General features: G+C 39.7%; 3 protein-coding genes across 4 annotated transcripts; all 3 read right to left on the bottom strand.

The window, feature by feature from the left end:
• Nucleotides 1-3,708: 3,708 nt before the first annotated feature.
• LOC108067188 (uncharacterized) lies at nucleotides 3,709-4,383 on the bottom strand. The gene has a single exon (XM_017156097.3). It carries the CDS (start codon nucleotides 4,363-4,365, stop codon nucleotides 3,709-3,711), a length of 657 nt encoding a protein of 218 aa, XP_017011586.3. The 5' UTR covers nucleotides 4,366-4,383.
• A 1,469-nt stretch (nucleotides 4,384-5,852) lies between these two features.
• LOC108067191 (GATA zinc finger domain-containing protein 10) lies at nucleotides 5,853-7,509 on the bottom strand. Its single transcript, XM_017156111.2, has 2 exons — nucleotides 7,386-7,509; nucleotides 5,853-7,330 (listed from the first exon to the last, which is right to left on the bottom strand). The coding sequence occupies exons 1-2, from the start codon at nucleotides 7,404-7,406 to the stop codon at nucleotides 6,029-6,031; spliced, it is 1,323 nt and encodes a 440-aa protein (XP_017011600.2). The 5' UTR covers nucleotides 7,407-7,509; the 3' UTR covers nucleotides 5,853-6,028.
• Nucleotides 7,510-8,546: 1,037 nt separating this feature from the next.
• Nucleotides 8,547-14,664, bottom strand: LOC108067200 (AF4/FMR2 family member lilli). 2 transcript variants are annotated; one of them, XM_017156122.3, is made up of 3 exons: nucleotides 14,424-14,664; nucleotides 11,591-11,819; nucleotides 8,547-10,576 (listed from the first exon to the last, which is right to left on the bottom strand). In XM_017156122.3, the coding sequence occupies exons 1-3, from the start codon at nucleotides 14,571-14,573 to the stop codon at nucleotides 8,547-8,549; spliced, it is 2,409 nt and encodes an 802-aa protein (XP_017011611.3). In that variant the 5' UTR covers nucleotides 14,574-14,664. The 2 variants fall into 2 exon arrangements, with proteins under 2 accessions (XP_017011611.3, XP_070075182.1); XM_070219081.1 differs by lacking the exon at nucleotides 14,424-14,664 and having other exon boundaries at nucleotides 11,591-12,036.
• Between the last annotated feature and the right edge of the window lie 3,083 nt (nucleotides 14,665-17,747).

Genomic DNA, 17,747 nt, shown 5'->3' with positions numbered 1-17,747 from the left:
AGTTTTTTGTACATACCTTGATCAGGGTAAAAGCGCGTTCCGCCCCCATAGAAACAATAGGGTGAACAATTTAAAAAATGTTATTTTTTGAATTATGAAATATTTTGTTTAATAATTCATGTTGCTATTGTAGTCAAATTTTAATCGTGAAATCGGTATTAAAACTTCGGCTTGCCGAAGTTAGCTTCCGCCCTCGTTGATAATACATTTAGTCATGACTAGTGACTACTGGTACTTCTTCATCTTAATCTTTGGCTTCCGAAGCGATTTGATTATACGCATCAAGTTAGCAGAACAACTTTGGAAATTACTATTTTTTTTCTTATTGACAATTTGCCGTTATTTATCCGTAAATTATTCGTGAAACAATTAATTTTGCCGCTCAACTATTTTAAAAGTTATAGGATGTTCTGCTAACTTGATATCAAGTTAGCAGTACAACTCCTTAAATGTTAACTTTTCCAAAATGTTTTTAAATGGGATTTTGCCGTTATTTATCCGTAAATTATTCGTGAAAGAAAAAATTTTGTCGCTCTTAATTTAAGATTTATTTTTTAAAAAAACATAGTTGTTCTGCTAAGTTGATATCAAGTTAGCAGTACAAATTTTTCAAATGTTAACATTTTCGAAATGTTTTAAGCTGACATTTTGCCGTTATTTATCCGTAGATTACACTAGTTTACAAAATAATATTCTTGGTGTGCTCCCCAGCAATTGATGGCAAATTCTGTTAGTGTTGGACCCCTAGATCACGAAAATAGCATTAATTTTTTTTTCGATGGCACAGTTTTTTTTTTATAGATTTTTTAAAGTTCGAAATGTTAAATTTCTGACTTTTTTCGAATTTCTTCTTATATCTCGGCAGATATCCACCCGATATCCACCCGATTGGGCCAGTTTTAGTTTTATTTTAAAGTCAATAGATAAGAGCTTAACTTTGCCATACAGATATGATTGGATAAGTAATGGCAGCGCAGAAACTTGACAAAGATGAAAAATGTGTTTTTTGGTCGACTGTAAGTCGGCTGTATATATCGTAAAAACTCGAAATAAATCCGTTGAAAAATCATAATGGGTACAAACTTAAAGTTTACATCCTATCGAATAAAACAAGCCGGATATGGCCCAAATCCATGCAAAACTGGATTTATGGTGGATTTTTAAAGTTCGGATTTTTCCACTTTTTTCGGTTGACAGAGTCCAAATTTAAGTTTTATCATAGGCGGCGACATGTAAACAAAAATGAGTGGTGACGACAGCCGGGTCAAAAAATAGATAAATTTAAAAGCTAGAAAATTATAAAATAAATTTAATTTCTGAAAATTCCTTTAAAATACAAAATAGCTTGCGTTTTGACTGTGAGTATTTTTAATTAAGTACTATCCATTTGGATAATTCATTCTTATAAAAAAAGTAACCTTAATTTCAAAAATTAAATTCACTTTAATAATTTTCTAGCTTTTAAATACTGATTTAGCTATTTAGTGACCCGGCTGCCAACACCACTCATTTTTGTTTACATGTCGCCGCCTATGATAAAACTTAAATTTGGACTCTGTCAACCGAAAAAAGTTGAAAAATCCGAACTTTAAAAATCCACCATAAATCCAATTTTTTATGAATTTGGGCCATACTCGGCTTGTTTTGTCCAGAGGGATGTAAACTTTAAGTTTGTACCCATTATAATTTTTCAACGGATTTATTTCGAGTTTTTACGATACATACAGCCGACTTACAGAGGAACAAGGAAATAAAAATAAAACTGGCCCAATCGGGTGGATATTTGCCGAGATATAAGAAGAAATTCGAAAAAAGTCAGAAATTTAACATTTCAAACTTTAAAAAATCTTTAAAAAAAATCTGTGCCATCGAAAAAAAAATTAGTGCTATTTTCGTGATCAAGGGGTCCAAAACTAACAGAATTTGCCATCAATTGCTGGGGAGCATTTCGGCTGTAAACTAGTGATATTCGTGAAAGAAAAAATTTTGTCGCCCTTAATTTAAGATTTATTTTTTAAAAAAACATATCCTCAAGGATGCAGAATTCGCGGGAACTTTACACATTTGACGTCGACGTCAGCAGCGAACACATGTTAGCAGAACAACTATTATTTAAAAAAAAAAGGTTAAAACAAGAGCAACTAAATTTTTTCTTTCGCGAATCATTTACGGATAAATAACGGCAAATTCCCATTAAAAAAGATTTTGGAAATTTTGAACTTTAGTGGGGGTGTTCTGCTAAGTTGATATCAAGTTAGCAGAACAACTATGTTTTTTTTTAAAAATAAATCTTAAATTAAGGGCGACAAAATTTTTTCTTTCACGAATAATCTACGGATAAATAACGGCAAAATGTCAGCTAAAAACATTTCGAAAATGTTAACATTTGAAAAGTTGTACTGCTAACTTGATATCAACTTAGCAGAACAACTATGTTTTTTTAAAAAATAAATCTTAAATTAAGAGCGACAAAATTTTTTCTTTCACGAATAATTTACGGATAAATAACGGCAAAATCCCATTTAAAAACATTTTGGAAAAGTTAACATTTAAGGAGTTATACTGCTAACTTGATATCAAGTTAGCAGAACATCCTATAACTTTTAAAATAGTTGAGCGGCAAAATTAATTGTTTCACGAATAATTTACGGATAAATAACGGCAAATTGTCAATAAAAAAAAATTGCAATTTCCAAAGTTGTTCTGCTAACTTGATGCGTATGATTTGATTCCGCTTTGTGTCCGTTTCTCGTGTGCCATCGAAGAGCTTTTAGTTTATGTAATTGCCTGGCGCCCGCTAAGCAAGAGAGTTGCTCAATATGCCAGCCAAGGTCACATCTGCCAGGTCGCTCGAGTTATAATTTCGCCGATTTGCGACTTGTGCGAGACGAGACGGTCGTAATTGAGGCATTTGAAAGTGGCAATAAATTGCCAGAGATCCAAAAATCCAATCCGCCCATTGTAAAAGTCGGCCGCCTTAAAGAGGGGGCGAGTCAACACTATCCATACCGAGACTTGGACTTGAATTTGGCATGGGAACTGAACATGCGAACTGAACATGGGACTTGGACTTGGACTTGGTCCAAGACCCCCAGATAATGATTGCGTGTGAAGAGACTTTTCCAGTCAGTCTAAAAGTGGTGGAAAACACGAGTCGAGATCAGAATTAAATGATGTGTTAGTTTAAAAGCTGTATTTTAGTTATTGTAATATTCATGCGCGGATCCACGGGGGTGATATGGGTGAAATATCAACCCCCACTCGGGTGAAAAATGAAGGGAATATTGGAATTCAAAAAGTATGCAACAAAAAATTTGTTCTGATATCACCCACCAGAACAAAATCCTAGATCCGCCACTGGTAATATTAATTGATTTGGTAAAACGAAGAGACCGCATTTCTTTATTTATAGTTTTTAGTTTTTATACCCTTGCAGAGGGTAGTATGAAGAGGAAGTTGGACAGAACATTAACGCAAAATAAATATTTGAACTCAAAGGGTATATAAACTTCGGTTTGCCGAAGTATACCTCCTTTCTTCTAAAAATGTTAATACCTCAGCATGAATTTAAACAAGTGTTTTTATTTTATTTTAGAGCTCTATTACATAATTGTTTTTTAAATGTTCATTTTCAACAGATTTGTTATACTATTTAACGACAAAAAATATTGCATTTTGTTTTATTTAAGATTAAATTAAATGTATATCCTAAGTTCTTACGAGATTATAAACATTACTAGGGGATAAATAGACATAGCTTAGTGGGACACCTCCTCCTGCACCTTCAACCTTCTCTCCCCCAAATCCTCCGGCACTCCTTGACTTATCCGACCGCTCAGCTATTGGCTTATTATGGGGATGGGCATGGAATGGAGGTTCCTCCAGTTGCTGCTGCTGTCGTTGGACATGGTGTTCCTGCTCCTGCACCGTATCACTATTCTCGTCATCCGTGTAACCGGCGAAAGGTGATGACCTGAAGGGCAGACCAAAATGTCCAGCCGGTGGAGGAGCTGCCAGGGGAAGAGGCTGCAGCTGAGGAGTGAATAGACCCACCAGTACGGGCTGATATGGCTGTGGATATTGCTGTAGAGCTAGTGCCCGAAGCTGCTGCTGTGGGATGTTAAATTGCTGTTGATCCTGTGGAACTGGAGGAAACGTCTGTGGACCCGTGTAACCAGGACTCAGTTGGGCAATCCCCGCCATTGGAGGCAAAGGATTAGCTGTGGGCAGGATCAATGGACGCCAGGGCATCGAGTAGAGCCATGAAGGCTGGAACTGATTTCCCGTCTGCTGCTGGTGCTGTGTCCTCATCAATGCAAAGCAACAGACCAGGATGAGGATGTAAAGTTGAATTACCCTGAACATGCTGCCCAAGAAAGTTGTCTGTCGCAAATGCTGGGAGTGGCCCTGGCACCTAGGGCATATATATGAAAAAGCCCCAATGTCATTTGATATCTTAGGTTCCGCTGTAAGCGATACCCACCACTTCCATCTCTTCCTTTTGGTTGCGCAATCTGCGCGATCAAATCGCACACCATCGCAACATCAATTCGTCCAGCATCGAAACTTGCCCAATTTTAATTAAAGATCTAGTTTTCATAAAACTTAATTCTGGATAAATGATTTATTTTTGCTTTTGGCGCTTGCGAAAACGATGTTGCAATGTTGCAAGTTTAAAAATTGCCGCTGCTCGTCGTCATCGCCGTCGTATTTTGTGCGATCAACAACCCGTGTAACTGAGCCGCAGACTTTTGGTCGTTGTCGCCCTTCGAAAGCAACATTTTCCACTTGATGAATTGCTGTCATCTGCACAGAAAAAAATTCGTTTGTTATGTTGATATTTTTAAAGAATTATTGCAAAAAGAAACAGCAGGAGATATTTTGATGTGTAAGCTTATGCTCCTTTTAGATATAAGTGTAGATTTTATTACTACTTTGTTGAGTCGAAGGTCGAATACACATGTGTTAGACCTAATATTTCGTATATCGTCTAAATGTAAAAAAAGGATAAAGTACCCTTTATGTTTTCAAATACATTTTATCTTTTTCAAAATTCCCCTACTTCCGAATAACAATATGCCCAATGAAAATGAAAGTATACCACCTTGCCCTCAGCAATGGGCAGTTGGTGTTGCTGCTGTCATTTTGTTGTTGCTGTTCATTGATAGCTTTCGCACGACGGCAACAACATTTCAATTTTGATGACTCGACTTGATTGAAACCGAAGCATGAACATAACAAACGCTGTGCCAAAAAGAGAGCACGAATCGGATCGAATGCAATATTTACTTTTTGCTGCTGCTGACTTCCTGCTGGAATGAAAGTTGCACTGTTGCTGACTTACAGCTATTACCATTTCTGCAATGCTCCGTGCGTTTAAATGTTTTTAAGGTGTTGTTTCTGTTTGTTTTACCTTCACTTGGAAGCAGCGGAAGCAGCTTGAGAACAACAATTCCAAAAACGAATCGTCACTAATTTAATGGCGTCTAATTCGCCCAGTAGCAACATCTACATATACAAACAGCAACTCAAGTATGAGAAAATTACATAAATTCTCGTAATTAACTGCGAAAACCTTAATCAAATTAGCCTGGCTGGCTTTTGGACAGCTACCAAGGTCGTTGCTACTTCCCGTTTGGGATGATATCATATCATCACACTTAAGCGCCAAATACAAATATTAATTTTACCAACCATAGTTGGTATTGAAATATACTTAGGAGTATACAAATTCCCATAAGCATAAAATTTTCTTTGTATTTCGGTTCTTTGGGGTGTGCAATTTGCCATGTCTGAACCTCTAATTCATTAAAAATAGTTATTCCCATAAAAACCGCTATGTTTACCAATGCATACTTTATTTTACAGGTGTAATTATCTGTACAAATCTTACTTAAATATTGTTGCTTTTCAGACCAAATGCTTTTCTAGAAAAAAAGCAAGTGTTGAAGCTGGTATATGAATGGTATGGAATAGGGATTTTAACGTGCAGGAGAAAAAATAAGAAATGGAATTAAAATTGAGGCTTTCAGTAGTAAGGTGGCTGGAAGTCCCGGCTGGGATAAGTCAAGCTATTTTCGGATGATGGCGAGGGCTGAGATGAGTGCAGATAAGGTGGGGACACGTCATGGGCGCTAGCCGACCACTGACGATTGCCGATGACTTGTTGCTGCTGAGATCCTTGCTGCTTTTCTTCGTTTTGAGGCCATTCCCTATGTGTGCTGTGAGTAGAAGGCAGCTGATACGAGTGTGACTGCATCTGCAGAAAGTTGGAGGAGGAGGATACACCAAAAGAACCTCCGAGCGAGCCACCATGGGAAACGCCGTGCGATCCATCTACAAATGGGGAATCAGCCAACTGTTGCTCATGCTGCTTTCGCTGCCCCAAAGACGAAGGTGGTACCGAGGGCGAAGAGAAAAGCTGCTTTCGGTACGCATCTGGCAGAGATTGGGTTAGCAGACGAGTGTCTAGAGCATCCAATCCAATGAACCGATCGTGCTCCAAATCGCTGGAAAGCGTATAACTCGGCACCAGCTTCACATCTCGTCCGGGAGCAGCGATCGACGTGTGGCTATTGGCATGCGCCTCAGCCGAAGGCAGTTTCTCGAGGCCAAGTTCTCGGATGGGTTGCCAAAGGTCACCACGCAGAGGCTGCTGTTGCTCAAAGCGATGCTGCTGGTGTTGTTGTTGTGGATTAAGGTGTTCGTGTGGCCCTTGCTGGAAGGCATGACCCTGCGAGGATTGCCAGGATTCACCTTCTAATCGATCATGTTGCTCGGGATGCTGCTGCCCTTGAACTGAGTTCCACGACTCCTTTCTCTGCTGCTGATGACTCGGAGCTTGCTGCTGCTGGAAATTAGATGGCTCGTACAAGTGTTCTTTGAGCTGATGGTCCTGATGATACTGCTGCTTATTGGAAAGGCTCTGTTGCTCGTGCTCCAATCCGTGATGTTGCTGAAAGACGGATCCCGCATTAAATGTCTGATGTCCAGAGTTCTGATGAGGTTGCTGGTTGTTGCCCAAGTTTTGATTTTGCTGCTGGGGCAAAACCGATTGCCAGGGTTCACCATTCTTTTGCTGATGGTGATGTTGCTGCTGTCCCTCGTAATACTGCGAGCTGTAGGGGCCATTGAAGGATTGCTGTCGATGATCTTGACCCAAATCCGTATACAAATGGCCTCCCTGCCGGAGCGGCTCCTCCGATGGCAGATATTTGTGGGCGGGGCCGTTATAGCGATAGCCATTCTTGTTGTTATTGTGCAATTGTTGGGGACCAACCACGACGGCCTGAATATAGGAAAAACCCAAAAAGGCGAAAAGCAAAGGGATCTGGGAAGAAACATTCAATTAATATGAAAAACTAGAAAGGATTCACTTAACTCACTTTGACAGCTTTGAGCTTCATCTTTGCGGCTGGTTTCGGGGGCTTGAATGCTGAGTGAGCAATGACTAGATATGGCCAGTGAAAATACTTTTTATACCCACCAACGGTCGTCACTGTACTACAACTAAATGATCTTGAATAAAATCTGTGCGTGAGCGGGGGCCGAATTTGAGCCAAAAAAATAGTTATAAATTTGCCACTGCGATGGCGATAAATCACCAAAGTCTCACGTATTTGACTCTCTTTTGTGCCATTTACAACAGATTCTCACCCATATGTCTTGTATATCATGTGTTCCTATATAAAACCAGAACCTAAATGTGTCAAATGTACTTACATTTAATTGCGATTTTTAAATGCAAATCAGCTGCCCCGGGCGGCACTTTTACTTTGACTTACACAACCGAGGCTAAAACTTTGAATCTTTCAATCAGTTTTCGATTTTGTTTAGGGGTTGTGGGCGGTAAATTTTGTAATTATATCACACGCACACACACTCATGCCCAGTGATATTTAAATGAAAGCGAAGTGCCAAGCAAAACAAAGAGCCAAATAAAAAGAAAAAAAATTATCGGCATAGGCAGCACTTGTATCTATTTATATCGATAGAGATCGACTTTTTCGATTACAGACAATCTAAGTTTATTAATCGTTTATAACTTCCTTAAAATCGTTATAAATTAACGATTATTCAGGTTGTTTAGCTCTGATAAAATGAATGCCAAAATTAAATTCTTGGTTAACTGTAAATTCTATAACTATAATTTGTTTTTGCATTATTAATTATTTTATTTGCGTAATTTGTTATCGCTTTTCTAGTTGGCCGTACAATAAATAATAATAGTCTTAGATTCTTACAAAAAAAAAACATATACAATCAACCATGCACGGAACTCTGGCAAAAAATCAGCTACGAGGGTGTTCGAATTTAGGGATGTAATCGTAATTGTTTTAATTTAATTTGTAATTTGTTTTTGTATTATTAATTATTTTATTTGCGTAATTTGTTATCGCTTTTCTAGTTGGCCGTACAATAAATAATAATAGTCTTAGATTCTTACAAAAAAAAAACATATACAATCAACCATGCACGGAACTCTGGCAAAAAATCAGCTACGAGGGTGTTCGAATTTAGGGATGTAATCGTTAATAGATGGTTAACTATTTGGGCGGTGGCCTCAGGGCCAAACTGGCTTCCAAATCCTTTGCCTCCGATGCCCGCAGTTGCTTCTTGATCGCCTCTTGTCTGGGATGAGCACCGCCCCCCCGTTTTCCGCGCTTTCCACCAGCCCCAGCACCTGTAGCCACTCCACCTAAAACGCCCACGGCTCCCGCCTGACCTCTGACCTTGTAGGTATGCTGATAGCCGTAACCCTCAGGATTGTTATTAAATTTCGGACTGTAGCTATCGTATTCGAGACTCGAATGCTTGTTGGGGTTGTGGGCGTGGCTGTGCGTGTGGGCGTGGGCGTGGGCGAGGCGCAGAGGCTGTTGCTCCAACCATGGATCATGATCATCCAAAAGAGTTTCCTTTTTCAGCACATAATGATAGGGATAGCCTCCCTCTTCATTCAGAATGACCTTGGAATCATTTTCCACCTCTGCTTCCGGTTCGGCAAAGTAACCGGGTGCATAGCCCTTGTAATCTGGATGCAGTTCTCCAGATGATGGGCTCCCGCTTGCCTTGAGCTTGCTTCGATATTCCTGCAAAGCAGCTGCCTCTTTGCTTTTGTAGGGCAATGAATTTATGTCGTGATAGATTTCCGAATTGAAATACAACTTGTGGGCTTTACCAGAGTTGCTAAGTCGGCCCTGATCCTCCCGTGAATCACGTTCCCTCTCCCTTTCTCTTTCTCTTTCTCTTTCCCTTTCCACCCGATCTGGAGTGGGTACTACGTGAGATAAATCGAATTCTTCGATATTTTTTAAGGCCGCACCATGATCAAAATGATCGGCGCTCTTGAGGGGTAGAGTATAGGGTTTTGAGACGGTTTTCACTGTGGCAGTTTGCAGGGGAGCCCGAGTCTTGATCTTGTAGATAAACTCCACATTGGGACTCAGTTCGTCTACGGGTAAATCAGGTGCCTGATAGGCTGTTTCCGTTTCCGATTGAAAGTGCTGAAGGGGCTTTGAAGCCAACGTGGAACTCCTTAATTTTCCACCTATTTGGTGGGTGTGGTGGTGCTGTGGGTGGTGGTGCACCTGCTGCTGATGATGGTGATGCAACTGCTGTTGCTTCGTCGTCGTTGGTGGTGCCGTAAATTTGGGCCGCACTGTGCTGCTGCTGTAGCGTTTTTCCTCCGAATGGGTAGAGGTTATAGTTCCGGAATGGTGGATACCACCAGATGAAAGCAGTGGCTGCGATTTATAGTAGGTGGTCTTGGCGATTGAGGGCGGCGGTGGCGGATGTGGTGGTGCCGGGGGCGTGGCCGGCTCTTGAAGGGTACTTAGGATTTTACCCTCTGCCTCCAATTCCTTCATATACTTAATCACACTCTTTTCAATCTGTTTCATAATCTCCGATTTAGGAATTTCCGTTGAGGCCGATACCCTGACTTTTTCCTCGGCCTCGGCTTCGAGATTTCTGTAGATTTGCGGTGGCTGATATTGGGCATAGTTGTTGTTGTAGTTGTTATATTTGGGACGGAAGTGACGTTCGATGTCTGGCTCTGGTCCCTGGATATGGACATTGGATTCCCCTTCGGTGGAGGGTTCATAGAGTTCATAGCTCCGTGTGACGGGTTCCTTTTCGTACACAGGAGCTGGTGCTAAAGAGGGCGATGAGGGTGGTAAAGAGGATTCCGATCCCAAGGAGGATGGAGACGAGGGTCCTGAGCCTAGGATCAATCCCTGCTGTTCAAGTTCCTTTTGCCTTTGCAGTTCCTGGAGCTCCCTATCCTTATCCCTCCGCTGCTCTTGGTAACTCCTCTGCGTGGAAACCTGCAGCTTCTTATGGTTCTGGTTTTGGTTCAGATTCTGGTTCGGATTCTTGAGCTGAATCTGTACCGGTGGCTGATTGTAGGCCAACTTGATGGCATTGGCCACGTACTCGGCTGCGGATTGGGAATCCTCAAGATTGACTCCGGTCGCCCCCGATCCGGATGCTGCGGTCGTGGTGCTCAGTATGAGTTTCGGATGCGATTCTTGCTCGGGGCGGACGAGATTTAGTTCCACCTGGCCGTAGCTATAATCTGGGAAATATAAAATGGAATATGTTTTGTACAGATAAAAACAAGAGAGAACGCTATAGTCGAGTGCCTCGACTATTAGATAGCCGTTACTCAGCTAAACAACTTAATAGAAATATGCCTTCTTATATGTTTTTCGCCGCTCGATTTTTACCCAGGGATCCCTTTCTAGAAGAGGCTTTCTAGAACTTTCAATTCTGCCTAGCACATCTCCGTCTCTCTCTAGCGCAGGTGAATGCACTTGTGAAAAACGTATACGAGCATTTCAAATAATTTAAAATTTGCATTAACATAATGTGAATTAGAGTGACCACAGAAAAAAGGCAGATATTTTCCAATGCCATTTCCTAGATGGCGCTAGTGTATAAATTATTGCGCCATCTACCGCCAGATATTGGTACTACTGGTCATGAAAGGCGGAAATGTAGGCGTTGGAGTGTTAGAGTGGGCGTGGCAATTTTTAACTTGGCCAATCGATAGGTATTGACGAAGCGAATACATATCAGTTACTATTTTCATAATAGCTTCAAAACTGTGGGCGTTAAAAAGGGCTTGTGGGCGTTAAAGGGGGCTTGTGGGCGTTAGAGGGGGCGTGGCACCTTTTTGAAACAAACTTGCACTGCGTAGGAGCTCCTAGAATCTGCATGCAAAATGCCAATCTTCTAGCTTTTATAGTTTCCAAGATCTCAGCGTTCATACAGACAGACAGACAGACGGACAGACATGACTAGATCGACTCGGTTAGTGATCCTGATCAAGAATATATATACTTTATGGGGTCGGAAACGCTTCCTTCTAGCTGTTACATACTTTTGCACGAATACAATATACCCTTTTACTCTACGAGTAACGGGTATAAATACGATCACCTTATCATTGCGTAGGGCAGAAGCTTATAAGTTGGTACACTTAAGTTTCTCAAAACTATTCCACAAAAACAAAAATTTGTTTTTTTTTACCGTTACTGGGAGAGTTTTTTTTTATGTAGTCGCTGCGGACCGACAGGAGTCGGCTTACCTTTGCTGTCCGCCTCCTTTAATCTGCTGTGTATCACCGATCCTCGCCTGGAGTAACCACGTTCATCTGACCCGCGACGACTGGCTGCCAAAGCTAGCTGATCTGGAATTTTCTTGCCATCAGTCTCCTCAAGTGAGGATGCACCTGCTCCTAGGGTTCCTCCTGATCGGCGGCGACTGTTTCCCGATGTGCCTGAGGTTACTGAAACAGCACTGCAAAGCGTCGACATCTGGGAAAACGAAGAAGCCATTATCAATATGCTTAAATATTTGTATACCCTTGCAGAGGTAGTATAATTTCTTTCAGAAGTTTGCAACGCAGTAAGGGAGACGTTTGCGACCACATAAAGTATATATATATGATCAGCACCAATAGACGAATTCATCTAGCAATGTTGAGATCTCGGAAACTGAGAAATCTAGAAAGGTGGGAATTTCCAAGCAGATTCTGTTTTACCAACTATTCTACATATTGATGTTCCTATAAGTGATTTCTCCCAAAGTTCATACTTGTACAAGACTTAAGGATACGACATAAAAGGGAGTATCTCGTCAAGTGATGCTAATTACTTCGCCTTGACCACTTCGCCTTGGGTCCATTTGTTTATGCCCGCCTCGCCATTAAAGTAATTAAATCCAACTCAACCAATTGACTTTCGCTTTCAACAAAGAGAGAAAAAGAGAAGGAGGAGGTGCCTGACAGCTCAATTTCTGTATGATTGAGTTGGCGCTCAGTTGGCCAAGTTCAATGGCCAGTTGGCCAGAGGAGAGGGCAATGAAACATTGGCATAAAATACCTGCAGCACGCAATACCCGATCGCAGAGTGAATCTTGTTAAAACTTTCTGTAAAGCTAGATTTTAACAGTTTGGGATAATATTAAGCGGGAGATCCGATTTGTATGAAACCAAATTTATTTTGTTAAGAAATAATGTAAAAACTGTCTGAACCTAACTTACATAGAATATCTGAAAAACTCTGGTTGGGGCACTCTTTCAAAGTCAAAAATCAATTTTTTTCATATTTTTCTTGTTGTTTTTGCTTTACAAAAAATACTTCAATGTACAAATTGTTACATAAAGTAGGTTCAGACAGTGGGCAATTTCATTACAAACATTTCTGTAAAAGCAGCATGATGATCGAAGCATTACTCTTTGAGATACACGATCCGCAGCTGAGGAAAACATAGTTTTGCGAAAAACGCATTTAAAGTAATGAAATATATCTACTGCACTAGGAAGATGGGTGCCGCCATCCTGGTATAAGTTCCAAAATAGTTCAAATTTCTTCGTGAAACTTTCATGACACATTCCTAAAGAGTTATACTACCAATTTAAATAACAAAAAGAAATGCATTTTTTTTGCTTTCTATATGTGTCTCCCCCCTTAAGGGTGTTTTAACATTTATTTTTGCGTGTACACTTGAATGAAGTCCTGGAACTTCGTGGAAACTCGAAAATGTATTCTATTAGTCAAATTCTCCAGAGCTCCATATTTTCTATAATTTTAGTGACAGTTGTGTAAATGTATTTATTAAGTTAAACTAGGTTTTTAGCACATGTCTGTGACACCCCGTTGAAATGCAAATTTTAACAGAATGTATTGCCTAATTTCATTAGAAACGATTCTGTAAAAATTTAAAGTTATGAAAGCTATATGTAATAAACGTACGATCGGCATGCGCTATTACCTTAGTCAAGGTAAGCATAAAAATAAGTTTTGGAAAAACGCATGTTAATAGCTTTTACATAGCGCGAAATATCCTGAAAATCCTCAAATGTTGACAGTTTTTACCCTATGGTTACGATCGGACCTATAGGATACAGACGTATGTAGCACGTACTTTTACCGTGATCAAGGTATGCATCAAAAATTGGGTTTTGTAAAATGTATTTCAATAGCTTTTCACGACTCGAAATATATTCAACTTTGGCAAGTTTAACTTTATTGTTTCTATGAGAGCTATAGGATATTGACGCCCGTTCGGGCTCGTTTCAAACTTGATCTGTGCACACACAATTTAGGACGTTTCAGAACTCTATCATATACAAATAGATGGACATGGCTCTATCAAGTCCATTAGTGATCCTGATCAAGAATATAAATATAAATAAAATATTAAAAAGCAAGAGAGAACGCTATAGTCGAGTGCATCGACTATTATAGATACCCGTTACTCAGCTAACCAACATTAAAATACGAATTTACGCGATGGCGCCGCCTACTCGGTAGTTGAAGGCATCGGAGCCTTCCATGCTAGGAAGAAATGTGGGCGTTTTAGGTTGGGTTTTAGCGTTAAGGGCGTTAAAGTGGCAATGGGCAAACTTTTTGTTGATCGATAGGTATTGACAAAACAAATGCATTTCAGTTTAAATATTCATATTAGAGCGATTCGGCAAGTGATCCTAATCATTATAGGGTCGGAAACGCTTCCTTCTACCTGTTACATATTTTGCACAAATACAATACACCCTTTTAATCCACGAGTACCGGGTATAAAAATAGATATTTCCAGGAGTAGAAGATAATATAGTAAAAGGGTATATTGTATTCGACGGAAAGTATGTAAGTATGTTATGAGCAAACAAAATTTAAATGAGGGCTTTTTTTCTCCTTCACTGCGTTTTAAACTTCTGACTGAAATCATTATACCTTCTGCAAGGTTATACAAATTTAAGAAACCCACGTAATGGTTCTCAATTATATGGGATGTTCTTCTGGATTACTTATAAATTTTCACTTCACTTTTGATCACTTGCCACAAAAATAAAAATATTCCTATCGTGGGTTCGATGGATCCAAATCCAATTCCTTGGATTTTAGCGAAATACTTACGATAATCAGCAGGCATATGCACCACTGCCGTTGGCTAAAGATGATTGATCCCATTTGGATGAGGTGGTTCGAATGGATCGTGTAGTGCTTCTTATGATGATGATGATGATGACGATGCTGACGGGATCGTGCTTGTGGCACCGCTGACATTGTGGCGCGACGGAGTCTCAGCTGGGATTGTTAGCGGCCAGCTGGCGAGGCGAGGCTTTTATAATGATGCGGACCGCTGCAGCGGAAAATTTATGCGAATGTGCGGGCCAAGGAAAAGCGAGAAAAGTGCAAATGCAATAAAGATATAGAGATAGAGAAAGAGGAGAGAAAGATCGCTTCACTTTCGATGACAATTCGAATCGTAATAAGCCATCGACGCACAACACGGCGTATGCGTGATAAGTTCGCCCATTATAAACGCGATAAGGAGTGCAAAAGAGAGGGCCATATGGCATCGAGAAAGAGAGAGGAAGACGGGACAACTGGTTATATACCCGATACTCATAGAGTAAAAGGGTATATTGTATTTGTCGGAAAGTAGTTGAGAACAGGGAGAAGAAGACGTTTCCGACTCTGAGATCACGGAAATTATAAAAGCTAAAAGGATGGGACTAAGCATGCAGATTCTTAAGATTAGGCGCATAGCAAGTTTGTTTGATCACAGTGCTTGATTTGTAAATAGCAATCGCCACTCCAAAAATTGTTCAAATCTGACAATTTATTTAAAAGCTGATACCCCCTCTCGGAAACAGTCGCTTAGCTGCTTGCATATCTTCATCTTCCCCGCACTACCTTTAGCTCAGTAACGGGTATCTGATATTCGACTATAGCTCTCTTGTTAGTATTGTAGTTTTTTATTTTCTTGGCTTTAGTCTCACTTTGATGGCCAATTAAGCCATAAGCTAAGCCAAACAAACCCCATACCACACCATACCACAAAAAGTTCAATGAAATGTTTGCCGGCGAACACAGAGGGGTAATACCCGTAATTGACTTGAAAATCCTCGCCACCAAAGGCATTTATTGGGCTAAACGACAAATAATGGACAACGGGGTGTAGTGACTATAATCCATTCCATTCGGAGCCGGAAATCAGGGGAAAATTCGGCAGGTGAAAATGTTTTTTAACTTTAGAATTGTTATTTTTAATTTCTTGACATGAGACTTCTTATTATATCCCATCTATACCATTCCGATTTGCAGCTTCTAAGTTTGGGGGTATTCCCGTTAACGGCAGACAAATTGGAAACCATGCCATAGCTCTCCAGTCGGCGGTTGGCTTCATGATCACTGACTCAGTGCATAATAATTAACAAGGAGCGAAGCAAACGAAACGAAAAACAGTGTTTAGCTGATTTATGATGATTTTAGCCAGAGCTCGTTGCCGAAAACCAACACGGCTGATTTTAATTTCGATAAACCGATTCGGGGCGAGCGAGAGAGAGTATCCCCTATGGAATAACTTGCCAGTTCAATTGGCCATTGCGATTTATTTTCCATACGTGCTTTTCTTTTCTATCGAGTATTGAATATCCCGCAGGGCGTATGATTTATATTTTAATATTCTGCAAGAGAAGCAAAAATACGAAAGAGAAACACTTGCCACACTTAACACTAACGATAATAGCCGTAATAATAAAAGCGAAACAATTTTTTAGCGGCAAAAACAAAAGCAAAATAAAACAAAGCTGGCAAAGCGTTTCAGCCCCTCCACATGTGTGAAGATCAACAACCTGGCCAGCAGTCGAATGCAATTGCCATAGCTTCATAGCAATATATAAATGCCCTGTTATGTGGCCAAAAACTGCAAAAACCCCATGAAATCCACTGACAGTTAAAAAAGAAACATGTGGATGAGCAGTGATTCAAGACCGTTAATAATTTCATTAAAACTGGGATAACTTGTTAAAAATAATTTTAAATGCTTCAACTAGACTGAAAGCAATAGCTTATGCAGCGGTATTAAAACCTCAAAACAAATTTTTCTTTAATATAGCTATATTTTAAGATCCAAATTTATTTTTAAGGAGAGACCCGAACTGTTCTTCTAAAGCGCAAAATATGAAAGTAATTTTTTTTTTTTTTTAGCTTGACAGAAAGCTATTGGTCGCTTTCAGCAGAACAACATTATAAGGATGATGAGCGTAAAAGTTATTATGAGTATTATTATAAAATGCCTGTAACAAACTTCTGATAGAATCTGTGCTGCCATTTTGTCCTTTTTCGGACGGATTTTTCGTTTTAAAAACGACTTTATCTAAACGACTTTATCTAAAATTTCAAAAATCTATTGAAATGTAGAAGAAATATTTAAGAAACGGACCATTTGTTAAAAAATTATGCGCGATTCAAGTTGTATATTTCCCTCGCACTCCTTTAACCTGAGTGACGGGTATTTGATAGTCGGCACCCGACTACAGCGTTCTCTCTTGTTTTATGATGCAAAACATTTTCGGTACGGCAAAATAAATCATTTAAAATTAACGAAAACTTTTGAGGAAATATTATATTTTTTCGATTAAGTGTGAAACTTATCATAACCGTTGCATTTTATTTTGAAATGATCTGCAGTGGTATTTACACTTTGGCGGCTGAAGCTAGCTTTTTTTCTTGTTTTTCTTACAGTTTGACATTTCATTTATATTTGACACACTGTGGCAGCTGCAACGCTTCGACAATGCTGAAAATGTTATGTTGGTAGATCGGACTACTTACAATCCCCTCTCACCATAATATAATACTTTGTTGCCAGAGTTGTTTCAGATACAGCTGGTGTTTTATGTGTCCATTGTTGGGTGGAAATAATCTTTTAGATCATAATGCAGACATTTTTCGCCAGGTAAAAGAGAAATGCTGAGTTGACTAATAGAATCCGGACCAGGAAGAGTCCGATAAACGAATTTTATTGGTTTAACTTGTGTACATTGTTGGGTCAAAATTGATTAATAAAATTCCGTACAGGGAAGAGTCCAATAAACGGATTTGCTTGGAACAAGTTGGAAATAAAACAAGAGAGAACGCTATAGTCGAGTGCCTCGACTATTCGATACCCGTTACTCAGCTAAACAACTTAATATGTTTTTCGCCGCTCGATTTTTACCCAGGGATCTCTTTCTAGAAGAGGCTTTCTAGAACTTTCAATTCTGCCTAGCACATCTTCCGTCTCTCTCTAGCGCAGGTAAATGCACTTGTGAAAAACGTATACGAGCAAAAAGAGACAAAATGCGCGCCCCATTTCAAATAATTTAAAATTTGCATTAACATAATGTGAATTAGAGTGACCACAGAAAAAAAACAGATTTTTTCCAATGCCATTTCCTAGATGGCGCTAGT

The sequence above is a fragment of the Drosophila takahashii genome, chromosome X, assembly GCF_030179915.1.
Source record: "Drosophila takahashii strain IR98-3 E-12201 chromosome X, DtakHiC1v2, whole genome shotgun sequence".
NCBI lineage: Eukaryota > Metazoa > Arthropoda > Insecta > Diptera > Drosophilidae > Drosophila > Drosophila takahashii.
This window is presented reverse-complemented; position numbering and strand designations above follow the sequence as displayed.

What these genes read in the sequence shown, in the direction of transcription:
- LOC108067188 (XM_017156097.3), bottom strand. Translation starts at nt 4,365, where the DNA reads ATGTTCAGGGTAATTCAACTTTACATCCTCATCCTGGTCTGTTGCTTT.
- LOC108067191 (XM_017156111.2), bottom strand. Translation starts at nt 7,406, where the DNA reads ATGAAGCTCAAAGCTGTCAAA. An exon ending in TGAAGCTCAAAGCTGTCAAA is followed by an intron (nt 7,331 to 7,385) that starts GTGAGTTAAGTG and finishes GTTTCTTCCCAG; the next exon opens with ATCCCTTTGCTTTTCGCCTT.
- LOC108067200 (XM_070219081.1), bottom strand. Translation starts at nt 11,975, where the DNA reads ATGAATTCGTCTATTGGTGCTGATCATATATATATACTTTATGTGGTC. An exon ending in AAAGGAGGCGGACAGCAAAG is followed by an intron (nt 10,577 to 11,590) that starts GTAAGCCGACTC and finishes TATATTTCCCAG; the next exon opens with ATTATAGCTACGGCCAGGTG.